This window comes from Medicago truncatula, chromosome 1 (genome assembly GCF_003473485.1).
Source record: "Medicago truncatula cultivar Jemalong A17 chromosome 1, MtrunA17r5.0-ANR, whole genome shotgun sequence".
NCBI lineage: Eukaryota > Viridiplantae > Streptophyta > Magnoliopsida > Fabales > Fabaceae > Medicago > Medicago truncatula.
This window is the reverse complement of record NC_053042.1, coordinates 6,655,791-6,671,289: the sequence shown is the minus strand read 5'-3', so window position 1 is coordinate 6,671,289 and position 15,499 is coordinate 6,655,791. Positions and strand designations below refer to the sequence as shown.

Below are 15,499 nucleotides of genomic sequence, written 5' to 3'. Positions count from 1 at the left end.
CCTAAATCCTTAAATGTCATATAATTCTCTCTTTTGTACAAAATCAATTTTCTATTAAACATCAACTTACTATTAAGTCCCTGATTATGCATACTTATTATCAGTTAGGTCCACGACAGTAAACACGAAATTTCACTAAAGTCCATGACAAGTTGTTAGTTTAACATGCTACCTACTGACATCATTAAGGTATCAACACTAAGTTGTTAGTTAAATACGAAATTTGACTTGGATGTTCAAATATATGTACCTGGAGAATGTGGCAACTAACATGTATTTTTCAATTTGTGATTCATATGTAGTTTAGCAATAACTAGAATTATTTGCTATTGAGCATTTGCTGATCGGTGATAATAAGCTAGCAGAGTTCTTAGATTAATGTGTCTCTAATAACTATTTTTTCTGATAATAAGCTAGCAGAGTTTATATGAAAAAAATAAAAACTTGTATTATATATGATAGTCTTGTCTAAGGCACCAAAATTTCTATGTAGTACTTGCTGGACTACTTCGGTAGGTATTTTCTATGTAGTGGTTGGGCAATCAAGGCTTGGAACAATTTATTACTTGGTATGGTTTTGTGCATGCTTTTTATATGGTCATATTACATTGTAATTATTAGGGTGTTTTTGGTTATATGCAAGAGAGAGATTTTCATAACGAATTGAGGATATAACCTTGATGATATAAAGAAAGTCAAAATTGCACCAAGTTGTCTCTACTATATTCACTTTATGCAGTGATCTCTTTCAACACCAAGTTGTCGTGCCATGAACCCAATACATAGAGCAACATTGTGCTTCTGTTTGGAAGTTATGCAGCTTAACACATTCCTGGAATTCATATTTATTAGCCTTTAGTATATTTTTGTTTGAATTCATATTTATGGAGAGTTGTTTTTATTAGCAAGGGTAGGTTTCAACTTCAAAATCTAATTCCCTAATAATAAGCATATATATTACACATATATATCTTAGTGCTGTCAGTAGGTAGCATGTTAAATTAACAACTTACTAGGGACCTTAGTGAAATTTCATATTTACTTTCAGGGACCTAACTGATAGTAAGTATGCACAGTTAAAGATCAAACAGTAAGTTGGTGTTTAATGGAAGATTGATTTTAAACAAAAAAGAGAATTAGATGACATTTAGGGATTTGAGATTTAGGAATTTAGGGATTTGAGATTCAATTTGGGGATATTGATTTTTGGTTCAAGGACAAAAGTGATCATTTTCTACTTTGAATTTAGTCCCTGTGACACCTCATATTCCTTGTCAGCATGTCACATAATCACTTAACAAAATTATTTAACGTCAGGGATTAAAGTGATAATGGAAGTGCAGAGTCAGAGACTTGTTTGTATTTAATCATGAGTCAGAGACATTTATAACAGCGAGGTGCAGAGTCAGGGACTAAAGTGACTATTTGTTCTTCTTTTTTATCTTTGTATTTGACTGACTATATATATGTTATCTTAATAACAAATACAATAAAATGATTTTCTCTTTCTTCAAAAGAAAAAATTTACAAATGATTTTCTATGTTAGGTGTTAACCATAACCTATGAAGCACAGATACGGACACGAACACCGGACACGACACGGACAATGACACGCCGATACAGTTAATAATTTGAAAAAATTACATAATTCAGTGTAATTACAAGTGTCGGTGTCGTGTCGATGTCGGACACGATATGTGTCCGACACCAGGACACGCCTAATCCAAGGAGTGTCAACATAGTAAAAAACACAAAAACTTCACCGAAGAAAGAACTCTGAAAAAACTTCATAACCACAAAACTCAATCTTCACAAAAAATAAAATACAATTTACAAATGAATATCACTACTATACCCTATAAGAGTATAATGATAGAATCAAATATTAAGGTAAGCATATTGGATTAAGTTTGAAGTCTTAAGCAGATGTGTGCTTTTACTGGTTTATGATCTGAACCGTATATTTCATCCATTGACTCGTAAGAATGTAGGGTTGCTTCCACGTTGTCTGTATCTTCTTCTATCTTGAACAGTATACGATCTGTCCATGCTGGTACTCGAACCTGTAAATCAACATGCACACATCATCATACACTTACGTCACGAAATCATATAGTATATCCGTAATATGTCACACAAATGGAAATTATGTACAAGTTGTTTTGTGGAGCCAGTTTCTAGTCATGTACAAGTTTAAGCAAAGCAAATAAATTAAGATTTGGTTTTGAAAGATCAATTAAACAAAGATTAAGCAAATGACATGATTGGACTCAAGTGGTAAAAAAGTTCTAGTTAAGGTTAAATTGATTAGAATTGCAGAGTTTGATCGCTAGTTAAAATTATATTGCTCATATTTTTCTTACGTTGGACTGAAACCTGGACTGCCTGAGCTCATTTTGCATTTAAGTATAAGTTAAGATATAAAATTACAAAAATAAACATTGCAAATTAATTATAAGTTTATTGCATTAGTATTTTGTAATATAAAAACAAAAAACTAGTAACACTTCTAAATGATATATATATTTTATGAAAAACAACTAAATCACACTTATTAATTAAGATTAATAAGTTAATTAAATTTAATATTCGCAATCACACCAAAATAACTATATTGTCTAAAATACTCCACGTCTTTTTTAGTATAATAAATATGTACATTATAAACAAAAGTAGCCCTAATATGGACCCTTTTAAATAGGTTCTATCACGAATCTCTTTCCTATAATCGGTTATGATAAGTCATTATTTTATATTGTATTTTTAATCTTTTTAAATAGGGGTCACACAGCTCAATTAGTTTGAGATAAATGATTAAAGGAGTTGAGGAGTTATAGGTTTAAGTCTTGACAAAGAGAAAAATACTAACATAACAATTAACATATTGACATTTTTCATTCATTTTTTTTCCTTTTTAAATGAGATCATGGGACTATTCGGTGCGGTTTTGTAAGCATCTTTTTGGAAAAGAAATATTAGAAATATGCTTCTTTAAGTTGTGGTGTTTCCGATGTCATTGGTGTTGGTGGTTTTACTACGTGACAACAAAGGATTCGACAACAGACTTCTCTTCTAATGAGGGGCAAGACTATGCACTTTTTGCTGAGCTGTTTTGTGTTATTGTGGTTTGATGTTAAACATAAACAACTTTATTCAACATGTTATATTTAAAAGACGGATTCTTAAAAGCCTTTCATACTATTCAAAATCAGGATCACTCAAATATACATCTATATGCTTCTTTGCTGGTTTGGTTATATTTTATTTCCAAAGGAGTACTAATATTGATATTGTAAATTAATAAAATTATCCCCTTTTTTTTCTTCTTTTCTTAAACTCACTTATATGTGTACATCTTTTTTATCTTGAAATGGAAAATGTACTTACCTTGTAACTTGTGTCGTAATCGCTACTTCCTTTATTATACTTGTATGTTGGCTTGAATGTCAATGTTCCCTCACAAAATCCATTGAAAATTTGTCCTTCTCCAGCTTGTTGCAAGAGTTGATCATTACCATGCAGCTTCTGAAATAGGAACAAAAAAAAGGAATTATGATTTATGTATGTGAGTTTAGGATTAAGTTGCAAACTAATTCTAACATTTCTACTTTGGTGATGAATTAATTACATGGTGAAGGTCTTGGTCTATTAGGTTCCTGGCTGGATGTGCATTGATCCCTTCAAGCCTATAGTTTAGATCTCCTAACCAAATAGTCATGTGGGCTGGTCTAGAATATGGGTTCCAAATCTTAGAGAAAAGGGAGCGCGATACATGTCTGCATTCATAATTTCTTTCTTGCACATTGCGACCATGAGCTGCAAAAGATAAATAAACTAAGTACAAGGTAAATGGTCTTATAATTAGAGACGAATAATGTATCAACCAATATGTACGACAACATGCACGTGATAGTGTTTGTTTTTTTTTATTAATTTTCATTTTTGAGGCACCAATTAGCGGAAATGCATTCGTTGTAGATGGCAATCGGGACATTATATGTATTCACGCAGTCAACACATACTAGTTGTCGATTAAGATCAAGTAGTCCAAAATTTATGCAAATTTTGAATATTTTTTTAAACATAAACTTATTTACCGAATTTAAAAACCCTCCGATATTAACTTAATTTTATGTGTTGATTGCGTGAATGCAAGATCTCAAGAATATAGAGATTATGGAATTCATATCCTCTATTGCAAAGAATTTCCTAAATAATATTCTATTGGTGCTTAAAAACATCTCTTTTGTTCATAAAAAGGAGGGAATTAATAAAAAAAAAAAAATCAAATCAAATCAAATCATACAGTATATATAATTATATATAGTTACCAGAGAGGTGGCATGAGATGAACAACAAACGTATGCCTTTGTAGTTAATGCGAATTGCTACAGCCCCTTTCTTCCTTCCAATTATTCCTCCACAACCCCCAAAAGATTCTTTGTCCACATGCAATTCTGCATACAATTAAAATCATCTCATTTAACATACATTAACAATTATTATAAAATTAAGCGTAGTGAAAATATAATCTGACATAAAAAATCTCACCTTGAATGAATGATTTTGCATTCTTTGGTCCAAACAGGTACAACTGCAAAGATTGCATAGTAACTTTACCTATCAGCCTTCATTTCCAAAAATAGGAAAGAAGTAGAAAAATAATATTTCAATAAGTTCACATACACTTGCTCTAGCAAAACTAAAAAATTTACTACTAGAAAATGTTAAATTTATACAGAAATTTATAGAGTACATATATAGAAATTTATAAGTTTAAAAGTTATTTTATTTTTCTAGGGTGATTATAGAGCATAATCATGGTTGCACTATTGCACCTGCACTAGAATAACATCTTGACATATATACTTATAACTGGACAAACTTTAGAGCTTATTATCGATTCTGATTTTCAATGTTAGGATGGAAACAAATGAACTCTTACGTGTGACTTTCATTCAAAGCTGCCGAAAGCATAGTTGCAATTTTGTTTCCCGGAGCTTCTTGCAAGCCAACAGCTAGAAGATCGAAATCTCGGTTGCTACCAACCATTTCTGCTAAATCTTCAAACGAAACCTGATTAATTCACGCCAAATTAAATAATAATGTTGAATTAAACTTTGAAACAACAACTAAATAGAAATAAAATTTTGTCAGCAAAGCAAATACGACAGTTAAAAAGAAACGGAGGGAGTAGTCAAGTGACTCTAGTACCTGACCATTCATATTCCAAGTAAATATGGAGATGCATAGATTTGAAGTGGTGGAGAAGTTACAAGTGTTATCCACATCCACGGTTCTTATCCCAATCTGAGACGGTGAAGTTTGATGATGAACAAAACCCATTGGCCTTTTCTTCGACCTTAATTTTCGTCTGTAAATTTTTTAATATGTAAAACAGTAAAACAATAAAACTGGAACATATATATAGATGAGTCTTGATTAATGGAAGCATAGAAATTTAAGTTAAATTGATGGATCATACCTTTTGCAAATAATTAGTTGGTTCCCCATTGTGTTATGAAACAAATATTTTTTTCAAACGAGTGCACAAAAAATGAATTTGAGTAAAAAGGAACTTGGACCTGTATTTATAGTAGAGGTTCTACACCGCTACACACCGCTTCTGTACAATTCTAGAGAAGAGTTCAATGGTTCAAAATTTCTGAACAAGTACGTACTGTGATATTTTTCTCGTGAGTTAGGTTAGATGTTGTTGACAATGGAAGAAGATAAAATGAAATTGAAAAGGACCATCCGTCCGTTTGGGCTATTCACGTATGCCATGCAAATTACGTCAAGCAACTTTGTCTGTGGTTGTTGGATAACTTAAGTCTAAATAAGACGCTGTGGAAAGTCAATTTCAAGAAATTATAACATAGCAATTTGGTTCAAGATACTCAATGATTAGTTTTTATTGGATTATTTTTCAAGTCAATGATTGTATTTAAAGGGAGAGCAAAGAGTATTCCAACTTGTTACGATAGAATACCCAAGAACGCTTAGATGGGATGACACGAGTCTCTTCTAACTTAATCATGGTCTTGAGTTCGAATCTAACTTTGGACATACAACATAAATAAAACTCTTAGAAAGAACTTGATGTTCATTTAGGTCTCACAATGCTCGAGGGATTAGTCTCCGCAGCTGCACGCGTAGAGGATACTTGATTTACACCAAACTTGTTACATTAGTATTACATAAAAAAATTAATATGGGAGTGCATTAGTAGTTTTTTGTTATTTTTGTTGACGGTGTCGGTTCTTTTGGCACCGGGTTGTTTGTAAATACTTAGCGGAGTCGCACTCTTTGCACATCTTGTGCAGGGTGTTTCATGCGCAATTTTAATATATCTCATTTTAGCTTGTGCAAAAAAAAGTATGGTTAATGGTGTTTTACCTCCTGTAATATATGTCATTTTTGGTTTTCCCCCCTGTAAAATATTTTTTTTTATTTACCCCCTGTAAAATTTTTTTTTTTTGGAATACCCCCCTAATAGGTCATAAAAATATGACCTATTAGGGGGGTATTCCAAAAAAAAAAAATCAAATATGACCTATTAGGGGGGTATTCCAAAAAAAAAATATTTTACAGGGGGTAAATCAAAAAAAATATTTTACAGGGGGGAAAACCAAAAATGGCATATATTACAGGAGGTAAAGCACCATTAACCCAAAAAAGTATTACATAAAAATTGTGTAAGAGTATAAAACATCTTATAAAATGTTCATTCTCCTTTCTTCTTCTTGATCAACCAAAAATGAATGGTTTAACGTCAAATTTGCTTAGGAATCACTCAACTAAATAATTTTTTATGGTTATAGTTAAAAAAAGGTTTAATTGTACTTTTGACCCCTTATTTTTTCAAAAGTTGCGATTTTGGCCCCCTAACTAATTAAAATACAAAACAGCCCCCTATGTATTGAATCTTTGGCAGCTTTGACCCCCAATGCCAATTTGACCTGGTCTTCGCTGATGTGGCAATTTAAAATAAATAAATAATTTTTAAAAAATAAAAAATAGTTTTTTTAAAAATTTTAAAAGTAAAAAAAAATCACTTTTTATTTTTTAATTAAAAAAAATACTTTATAAAATAATTAAAAAATAAAAAAATTATTTTAATTACAAAAATAAAAAAATTATTTTTCAAATAATAAAAAAATACATGTGTGCGTTGATCGAGTCAAAATTGACCTTGGGGGCCAAAACTGCCAAAGATTCAATACATAGAGGGCTGTTTTGTATTTTAATTAGTTAGAGGGCCAAAATCACAACTTTTGAAAAGATAGGGGGCAAAAGTACAATTAAGCCTTAAAAAAAATCCATATGTATTAAGTTTTTTTTCTTTGTATTTTTTATGATTTCATCGTCTTAGCTTGATGTTGTTTGCTTTGATTTCACGTACTGGTGCCATGTTTTTATTTATTTCTCGACTTGATACAATTTTCATTTAATTCAAGTTAAAATATTAGTTTTGATCTATTATATATCTAATCAATAATTTTAACTTTGTCAACATTATAAATACAAAGACACCAATACTATTAACATTTGAATATAATCACATCTATAGACTTATGTATTTTAGTGTTTAATACTACTAACCTAGATGTTTTGAGTATTTTTATCGCAAATTCATCATTTTTGTTTTACAAATTTGAGTTTTTATCGTATCGATATATCTATCAACGAACCATTTTTAGATGGGTCGGTTCTTCATGTGTGAAATATTCTAATGGGCCTATATATCCAAAGGAAATGGACCTGAATTAGTTACTTTGTTCTCTCGCGTCGATCGCTACCTGAAGAGATTTACTTTTCCCACCCTGCCGCTTTCTCGCGCACCCTATAAAAATTTCAATAATACCCCTGGTCCGGATTTAGTTTTCCAAACCAGATTGTTAGTGTTTCCGGAAAATAAAATCCGGACAAATACGTTATGAATATTTTGTTCTTTCTTTGATGTCAATGGTCTTTGTTGATCGTTATACAACCCCCGCATAAGCTGCAATACAATTGTGGAGGTCGTATGAGCGGTCAACAATGACCATGACACCACAAACACTCCTAAAAGCTACCTAAAAAACTATTTTTTTTAAAGAAAATGTAAGAAAGGAGGTGAAGAAGAATGAAGAAAAATGTTGAAGATCTAAGCCTTTTTATAGCCCTAAATAAGTCATAGGTCTTAATTACAGTCAAATAAAATGTGTTCCACATTCAAAACCGTCAAAAAATGCATTGAAACTCCACTAACTGGCCTAACCTTTGGCGAAACGTCACCGGCCAAAATATTTCTAAGGGTTTCCGGATTTTATAATCCGGAATGCATGAAGCTATTCCGGATTATAAAGTCCGAACTACATCAGACCCTTTATTTGGATCGTTTTCGTTGCCAATGCCTTGGAAAAAATAGAACAAAGGTACATAACATAAATAGAAGCAACATAAAACAAATAAACAGTTAAAAAAACATAATAACATAAATGATGAATCTTTTGGGAAGGTGTTTTCAAGAGGATTTCTTTGAGTTAGATCCTGCTGCCTTGCCAAATGACATATTCATCTGGCAGACAGCAAGATCTAACTCATAGCAACCTCTTGATATTTTTGAGTTATCCATCTATCAAGGAGGCATCAAGGAGTATCTATATATTTTTGACAACATGTTGAGGATCTTTATCATGTCGTTATATAGAGATCTATATATTTAAAACAACATGAGAAAGATCCTCAACACAACGACAAAAATTTGCATGGTTTCTTTGATTTGTTTGTGTGTTTTGCTGGTATTGAAGCTGAAAACCGGACATAGTGTATTTATAGAGGTCCTTGGATGTTGTGGACCACATAAACTCTTGGTGCAATGTTGTCCATACAAAAGAATTCTATGCTGAGGCTGTCCGAATTATAAATCCGAACCACCATTCACCCTATAGAAAGTACCAAGTTTCGTTTGTTTCAACCAGAATCGTATGTTTTCGGTTTGAATAATGCTAAGGACACACCCTCTAACACACTCTTTAAACACACCCAATAATATAAAGCCACCTCATCCCTTTTTTGCTATCCTTTTACGGGTTACCGGTTTGAGTTTAGCCAATCACTTATTTTATTTTATATTATTATTTTGATTTGATTTTAACTTTTCATCTTCTAGATTTACAGAAGGAAATCACTGTTAACTACTATCTTCTAGAATTAAGGATGGGAAAAAAACTCATCCATTTGAAACGGCATCTGTAACACAACTTTCTTCTTCTGCATTAATTTTTCTTCTTCAAGGATATGGCAAGTGGACAACAAAATTTAAATCATGTTGTAATAAAAAAAAGAAAAAAGATTTGGCAGAAGGTCCCAATCTTAATTCTAATTTTTTTTTCCCATTTTTAATTCTATTTTTTTTTATTTCATTAAGAATTTGACAGAAGAATTAAGAATTAAGAATTTTTTCCCATTTTTAATTCTAGTTTTTTTCCCAAAGAAGGTCCAAAGAAAATCTCTGTTAACTATCTTTTTGTTTTCCATTGAAATCCAAACAAATCCGCAAAAAATTATACAATTTTAAATTTTTCTAAACTTTGTAAATTCAATCAGAAAAGCAAAGATGAAAGAAACCAATCAGATAAAACGAAGAGTTCGTGAAGTTAGAATTTAGGGATTTAGATCTACATGAATTTTAGAGTTAGAAGAAGAAGAAGATGAACGAAAGGGATAGGATTTAATGACTCCAAGATTATATGATGCAGCTAGAGATCCATGTAGTTTTTGGAAGTTGGAGATGTCCTAGAAAAGTTAAAATAAAAAACAAACAGAAAATGTCTTGTCTAAATTTGTTTGACCGGTTATTAGGTAATGAAATAAAAATAAGGGTTGTCATGACTTTATATTACTGGAGTGTGTCTAAAGAGTGTATTAGAGGGTGTGACTCTAACATTCCTCTTCCGGTTTATATAATTCGGAATCCATGCCTAATCCGGATTATAAAATCCGGACTGCATCAGAATCTTTTGGCCGATGGTCTGCACCACACAAAACACGTTTGTCAATTGTTTTGGTTTTGGGTCAAGTCAAGAAAACGTGTTTTTACACGTTTTTTGACTGCATTAAGCGTAGATACACTCCATGCAACCACTTCTTTCATATAAATATAGCCTTCCAAACCACACCATTCTCTCTCACCCTCTCCTCCTTTTCCTTCTACAACCATGGTTTTCCATCGTTGGCCTTTTATAGAAACATGTTTTTTTGAAAATTTTCAGGGATTGCATGAACGGTCAATGGGGCTCAAGGGCATTGGTTTCTTCTTCCCGCCCTCCTCTTTCTTCCTCCCCTGTCTCCCCTCCAACAGTGAAGCTACTGGTATGTCCTACCGGCTGGAGCCGCTGGTATAGCTTACCCCCTAAAAATAGTTTTAGATTCTTAGGTCAAAAGCTTCAACATTTGTAATGTATTATTCATATATTAATAAAATGATTTCCTTCTATCTTTGTGTTCTTTTTATTTATGTTTTATATTCCTATTTGCAGTTATTTTACGAATTTCAAAGATTAAAATGATTTTTTTTTGGAAAATGATCGTTCCGGATTTTAAAATCCAAACAAATCTGAAAAACATTAACAATGCAGTTCGGAAAACTAAATCCGTATCAGGGGTAAAAGTGGAAAAAAAATAGGGCGCGAGGAAAGAGATAGGGTGGGAAAAGTTAAACTCTTACTCCCTCCGTTTTAAAATATAAGAAAATTTTACTTTGGATACATCATTTATTTGAAAAAATAAAATTTGCTTATATTTTGAAGTTGAGGAGTAAGTGAATGGTTTCGGTGTTTAAAGCTACCGCTATTTCCATGTTGATCTCCATTTAGGTCTGAATCTTTATCTCTACGCGATCCCAATCTTTCTCCTTGTTTTCTTCAATTTCCAAATTCATGTAATTCAATTTCAATTTATCACTTCCACGCCTTTGAATTTTCTTATATTTCTCGTTCATTCCATTTCTACCTCAATTTTTATTTAATTTTCACTATTCAGTTATTTTTAATCTAATTGATTAATGAATTAACCATTTTTCTTTAATGTTTTGTTTGTTGTAGCAACCACTTTGCTTCTCCTTGCTGGAATTACTCGGTAGTTTGAAATGGTAAATTCTCACACACTCTCATTTGCCATATATTTGCATCCTGTGAATTTCTGAATTTTGCGTAAATTTTTTATTATTTTTTTGCTTTTTTTCTTGAAGTTTATCTCTCAAAGGAGCTAAATTTTGATTTTCTAATAGATTACATGTTTTAAGCTCATATAATTATTAATATTGTATTTTTGTATACACATCTTTGATTAAAAAATTACACTTATAGACCCTCTTTGGGTAAACAACTTAATGAATCGCTTATAGTTATAGACCCTCTACCGGTAAACAACTCAATGAATCACTTATAGCTATAAGCACTTACAACAAGAGATAATCAAATTGTTTTCATATATGCTATAAGCTATTTTCATAAACTATCCCGTAGAGTTTATGTGCATAAGCTGATAACAACTTATAGACATGTCATAAGCTGTTTACATAAGCAATGCCAAAGATTCTTATAAGAGCTTATGTCAGTAAATAAACTCAAATAAGTCGGTAGTTTTTATGCAAATTAATGCCTTTATAGAAGAGATAAACAATACTTGTAACTATAGCATTTTGTTATTTGAATTCAGAGAAGTTAAAATAACCTATTTTGTTTTCTGATTCTTGGATCTTTTGTCTGAATATATCTAAAGAGAAGGGAACAATCCCAGTCTCCTTGCGTAACGGATGCGGAGCCCGATAGAATTAGTAGTTTACCAGGTCATATAATAGACCAAATTCTCTCAATTTTGCCAATTAAGGAAGCAGTGAGAACAAGTATTTTATCAACCAAATGGAGGTACAAATGGGCCACACTTCCAAATCTTGTGTTTGATAGCCAATGTATCTCCGACACTTCTGAAGACCTTTTAGTTATCAAGAGCAAACTTTCGAGAATTATTGATCATGTACTTTTACTCCATTCTGGGCCAATCAAAAAGTTCAAGCTCTCCCATCGCGAGCTCATTGGAGTGACCGATATTGATCGATGGACTCTTCATCTAACCAGAAGGCCTGTTAAAGAGTTTGTGCTGGAAATCTGGAAAGGGCAACGCTATAAAATACCTTCATGCTTATTTTCTTGTCAAGGTTTACATCATTTAGAATTATTTAACTGTTGGCTTATACCACCATCAACATTTCAAGGATTCAGGAACTTGAAGAGTCTTGATCTGCAACATGTTACCTTGTCTCAAGATGCTTTTGAAAACTTGATATCTACTTGCCCTTTGCTTGAACGATTGACATTGATGAACTTTGATGGTTTCAACTATCTTAATATCCATGCCCCAAATCTCCAGTTTTTTGACATCGGGGGTAAATTTGAGGATATTAGCTTTAAGAACACTTCTCAATTAGCTGTGGTGTCCATTGGTCTCTATGTTAACTTTGAAAGCAGTCAAGGTAGATTGCACGGACGCACTAGCAATCTGGTCGAATTTTTAATTCATTTGCCTCGTATACAAAGGCTGGAGATTCAAAGCTATTTTTTGAAGGTATAATGCTCAACTCAGGGCATCGCTTGTCCTAATCACATGTATGCAACTTGATCTGTATGTAAGAAAAAGATTATATTCTGACGTAAACTATTCTCTCCTTTTTGCTCCAGTATTTGGCTCTGGGGGCTGTACCAGTAAAGCTTCCTACCCCTTGCATTGATCTAAGTTATCTTTCCATACGCATAAACTTCTATGATTCAAAGGAAATTTCAGCTGCTCTTTGCCTTTTCAGAAGCTCACCTAATCTACGAGAACTCGAAATATTGGTGAGTACTTATTTAAACTTGATTTGAGTTTGCTTGCTGATTTGTGGTTGCATATACTGTTTTTGTTATATATGACAAGTTATTAGAGAAGAACTACATACGGTGAAGGGCTTGCATACTGAAAAAATGGGAAGGGCTTTTATTTTCTTTTAAAATTTATCATTATATAGATTCATAGTTAATAGCGGATAGCGGCGAATGCTATAGCGGGATAGCGCATAGCGCTATGACCACTATTTCATAAAAAAAAAACAACAAAAATAAGGAAACAGAGAGAGCAGAATAGAGTTTTATAAGAACAAAACAGAGGATTGTTTGTAAAATCTACAAACAGAAACAGTGAGAGCAGAATGGAGTTTGGAATCAATAATAACAAAGAAAACTAGAACAAAAAAGTAACAGGACAACAGAGTTTTGAGATTGTTAAACAAAAAAATAACAGGATAACAGAGCAAACACGACAAAGTAGAGGAAGATTTACAGCAGAGGTGAAGAAGTTTTACAGAACAGCAGAAAAGCAGAGGACAATTTACAGAAATACCCTTGTTTTTATTTTTTGAACCAAGGACAATTTTGTATTTTCTCTAAAATGAAATAGCGGTTCAAACCGCAAAACCGCTACGAAGCGTTGCGCCACTATCTCACACCGCAACGCTATGGCTTGTTGCGAAGCGCTCCGGCACCGCACCGCACCGCGCGGCCGCTATTGACTACTATTCACTGAAGCCAATGATGATTACTTGTTATAGCAAGTGCCGTCTGAAAGCAAGGCCATTATATGTGAGTTCTTTTTAAAAAAATGAAATATATTGACACTCTTTTCAATATTATTATTGGCTGAAATTCAGGTCGGTCTCACTCTCACTAATTTATGTGAGTTCGAATTCTTATTCTGGTGGACTATTTCTTGGAGTGACTCAACCCAATTGAATTTGAACTAATAATACAGTGTTAGAAAGAGAGAATCAGATGTTGTATTGTTGTGTTGTTAGCACTACTCGAATTAACATCTAGAACTAGATTTTGCAAAGTTGTTTTGTTTTGAATTTTGGCTGGGGTCTTAAGTTCTTGATCTAGTCTTTTAAGTTTTTAAGACTTCTTCACGTGTGTGTTATGGTTGCATGTAGGCACGGCCTGAGGAGCAGCCTCTTCCATTAGCTCACCATGCCGACTGTTGGGAGGATGTCTATTTGGATTGGCCAGTCATGCGAGTGCGACATGTGAGAATAGATGGCATCTCTGGTATCAAACCTGAGTTAGACTTCATCAGCTTTATACTTCTATATTCTCCTGTGCTAGAAAGGATGACTGTGAAACCTGCTTTAAACGCCAGTCCGGAATTGGTGAAAGAACTATTGCGGTTGAGGAGAGCCTCGGGACGAGCTGAAGTTATTTACCTAGACTCTGTATAATGATTTTTACACATGAAAATAGTACACGTGAACTTTCTTTCCTTTATGAAGTATACATGAAAACCCCTCCCTTACAACCTGTTCCATCTTGGAAAGGATCAACTCTTTTCCTTGCGATTTGCAAGCAATCATTGGCACTTAGAGTTTGATATAGACTGGAGTTGAATTAAGTTTAGGAAATATTGAGTTGGATATTTATTTTCTTCAAATTGTAATTTGTTTTTTATGATTGAACTAGGTTTGTTTTGCCTTCGTTTTGGAGCTTGTATTGTGCTCTCTTGTTAGCTTCAGCCTTGGCCTTTTCCTTGCTTCTTTTGGCTCCTTGGCCGAGATCTATATATAGGGGAGGTTGTATTTATTTTCACAACTTGGAATTAATTTGGTATTTTCACTCGTTGAGTTGAAAAAGAGTTTAAGAGTACACTGCTCTTTTTAAGGTTCTTGTTACAAAATTGTAATCTTATCAAGTGAATATTCTATTGAATCACTCTGTAGATTATCCAATTATCTCAATGGAACCGTATAGATCCATATGAGTATGTATTCCAAGCCTATGCCAAGTGTATTTGTGAGCGTGAATCAAAATAACTGATTTTTTTTTTTTAATGTACACAAGCTCTTCGTATGAACATGATAACTAGAGTTTTCATAAAGAAGAGAGAAATTTAGAAGTACATGTTTTTACCCACACCATAAAAATGTTTGCCACCAACAGCAGTGATGGAGATCTCCAATCGACGACATCCATGAATAGACTTGTAGTGTCACTTAGAGTAGTCAGACAGCAATTGCAGCAGGTACAAGTCGAAAACCAACTGCACGGTGCAGTTCAAAGAGTTGTCGCACATTAGCAGTACACCTCAAAAAAGTTGCAACACATGAACCGATGAAGAGAAAAACTAACGGTATAAAAAGCCATTTCTCTTCTCTTCTTATTCAAGTGTTTTTTCTCTCATGATCATGAAGCTTCCTTTTTTTATCCTCCACCTTAATTACCTCGACATTACTTTCCACCTTCATGTTTTCTTCCTTGCCGGTTCCTTTCCTGTTTTCATTTTCACAAAAAGATAATGAGTTTAACGAGGTTAATTATGAAATTTTGTTGGACCGAAGTTGATGAAAGAACTATTGCAGTTGAGGAAAGCCTCAGGACGAGCTCAAGTTATCTACCTAGACTCTGTATAATGATTTTTATACATGAAATC

The 15,499-nt window shown here is 32.9% G+C and overlaps 2 protein-coding genes across 6 annotated transcripts; one reads left to right on the top strand and one right to left on the bottom strand.

Moving 5' to 3' along the window:
* Positions 1–1,485: 1,485 nt before the first annotated feature.
* LOC11414545 (type IV inositol polyphosphate 5-phosphatase 11) lies at positions 1,486–5,800 on the bottom strand. Of its 4 annotated transcripts, none has more exons than XM_039832956.1 (8): positions 5,487–5,800; positions 5,216–5,375; positions 4,947–5,064; positions 4,553–4,629; positions 4,333–4,458; positions 3,630–3,835; positions 3,389–3,526; positions 1,486–2,064 (listed from the first exon to the last, which is right to left on the bottom strand). In XM_039832956.1, exons 2-8 carry the CDS (start codon positions 5,250–5,252, stop codon positions 1,906–1,908), a joined length of 861 nt encoding a protein of 286 aa, XP_039688890.1. In that variant the 5' UTR covers positions 5,253–5,375; positions 5,487–5,800; the 3' UTR covers positions 1,486–1,905. The 4 variants fall into 4 exon arrangements, with proteins under 4 accessions (XP_039688890.1, XP_039688891.1, XP_039688888.1 ...); XM_039832957.1 differs by having other exon boundaries at positions 4,947–5,055; XM_039832954.1 differs by having other exon boundaries at positions 4,947–5,077; positions 5,487–5,797.
* A 4,979-nt stretch (positions 5,801–10,779) lies between these two features.
* On the top strand, positions 10,780–14,837 carry LOC25482090 (F-box/FBD/LRR-repeat protein At1g13570). Of its 2 annotated transcripts, none has more exons than XM_024775379.2 (5): positions 10,780–10,863; positions 11,092–11,138; positions 11,771–12,613; positions 12,727–12,882; positions 14,010–14,837. In XM_024775379.2, the coding sequence occupies exons 2-5, from the start codon at positions 11,136–11,138 to the stop codon at positions 14,292–14,294; spliced, it is 1,287 nt and encodes a 428-aa protein (XP_024631147.1). In that variant the 5' UTR covers positions 10,780–10,863; positions 11,092–11,135; the 3' UTR covers positions 14,295–14,837. The 2 variants fall into 2 exon arrangements, with proteins under 2 accessions (XP_024631147.1, XP_013466040.1); XM_013610586.3 differs by having other exon boundaries at positions 10,795–10,928.
* The last annotated feature ends 662 nt before the right edge of the window (positions 14,838–15,499 follow it).

What these genes read in the sequence shown, in the direction of transcription:
- LOC11414545 (XM_039832954.1), bottom strand. Translation starts at nt 5,515, where the DNA reads ATGGGGAACCAACTAATTATTTGCAAAAG. An exon ending in CTTGGAATATGAATGGTCAG is followed by an intron (nt 5,078 to 5,215) that starts GTACTAGAGTCA and finishes TGAATTAATCAG; the next exon opens with GTTTCGTTTGAAGATTTAGC. An exon ending in TGCAAAATCATTCATTCAAG is followed by an intron (nt 4,459 to 4,552) that starts GTGAGATTTTTT and finishes AATTGTATGCAG; the next exon opens with AATTGCATGTGGACAAAGAA.
- LOC25482090 (XM_024775379.2), top strand. An exon ending in TTCAAAGCTATTTTTTGAAG is followed by an intron (nt 12,614 to 12,726) that starts GTATAATGCTCA and finishes TTTTTGCTCCAG; the next exon opens with TATTTGGCTCTGGGGGCTGT. An exon ending in TACGAGAACTCGAAATATTG is followed by an intron (nt 12,883 to 14,009) that starts GTGAGTACTTAT and finishes GGTTGCATGTAG; the next exon opens with GCACGGCCTGAGGAGCAGCC.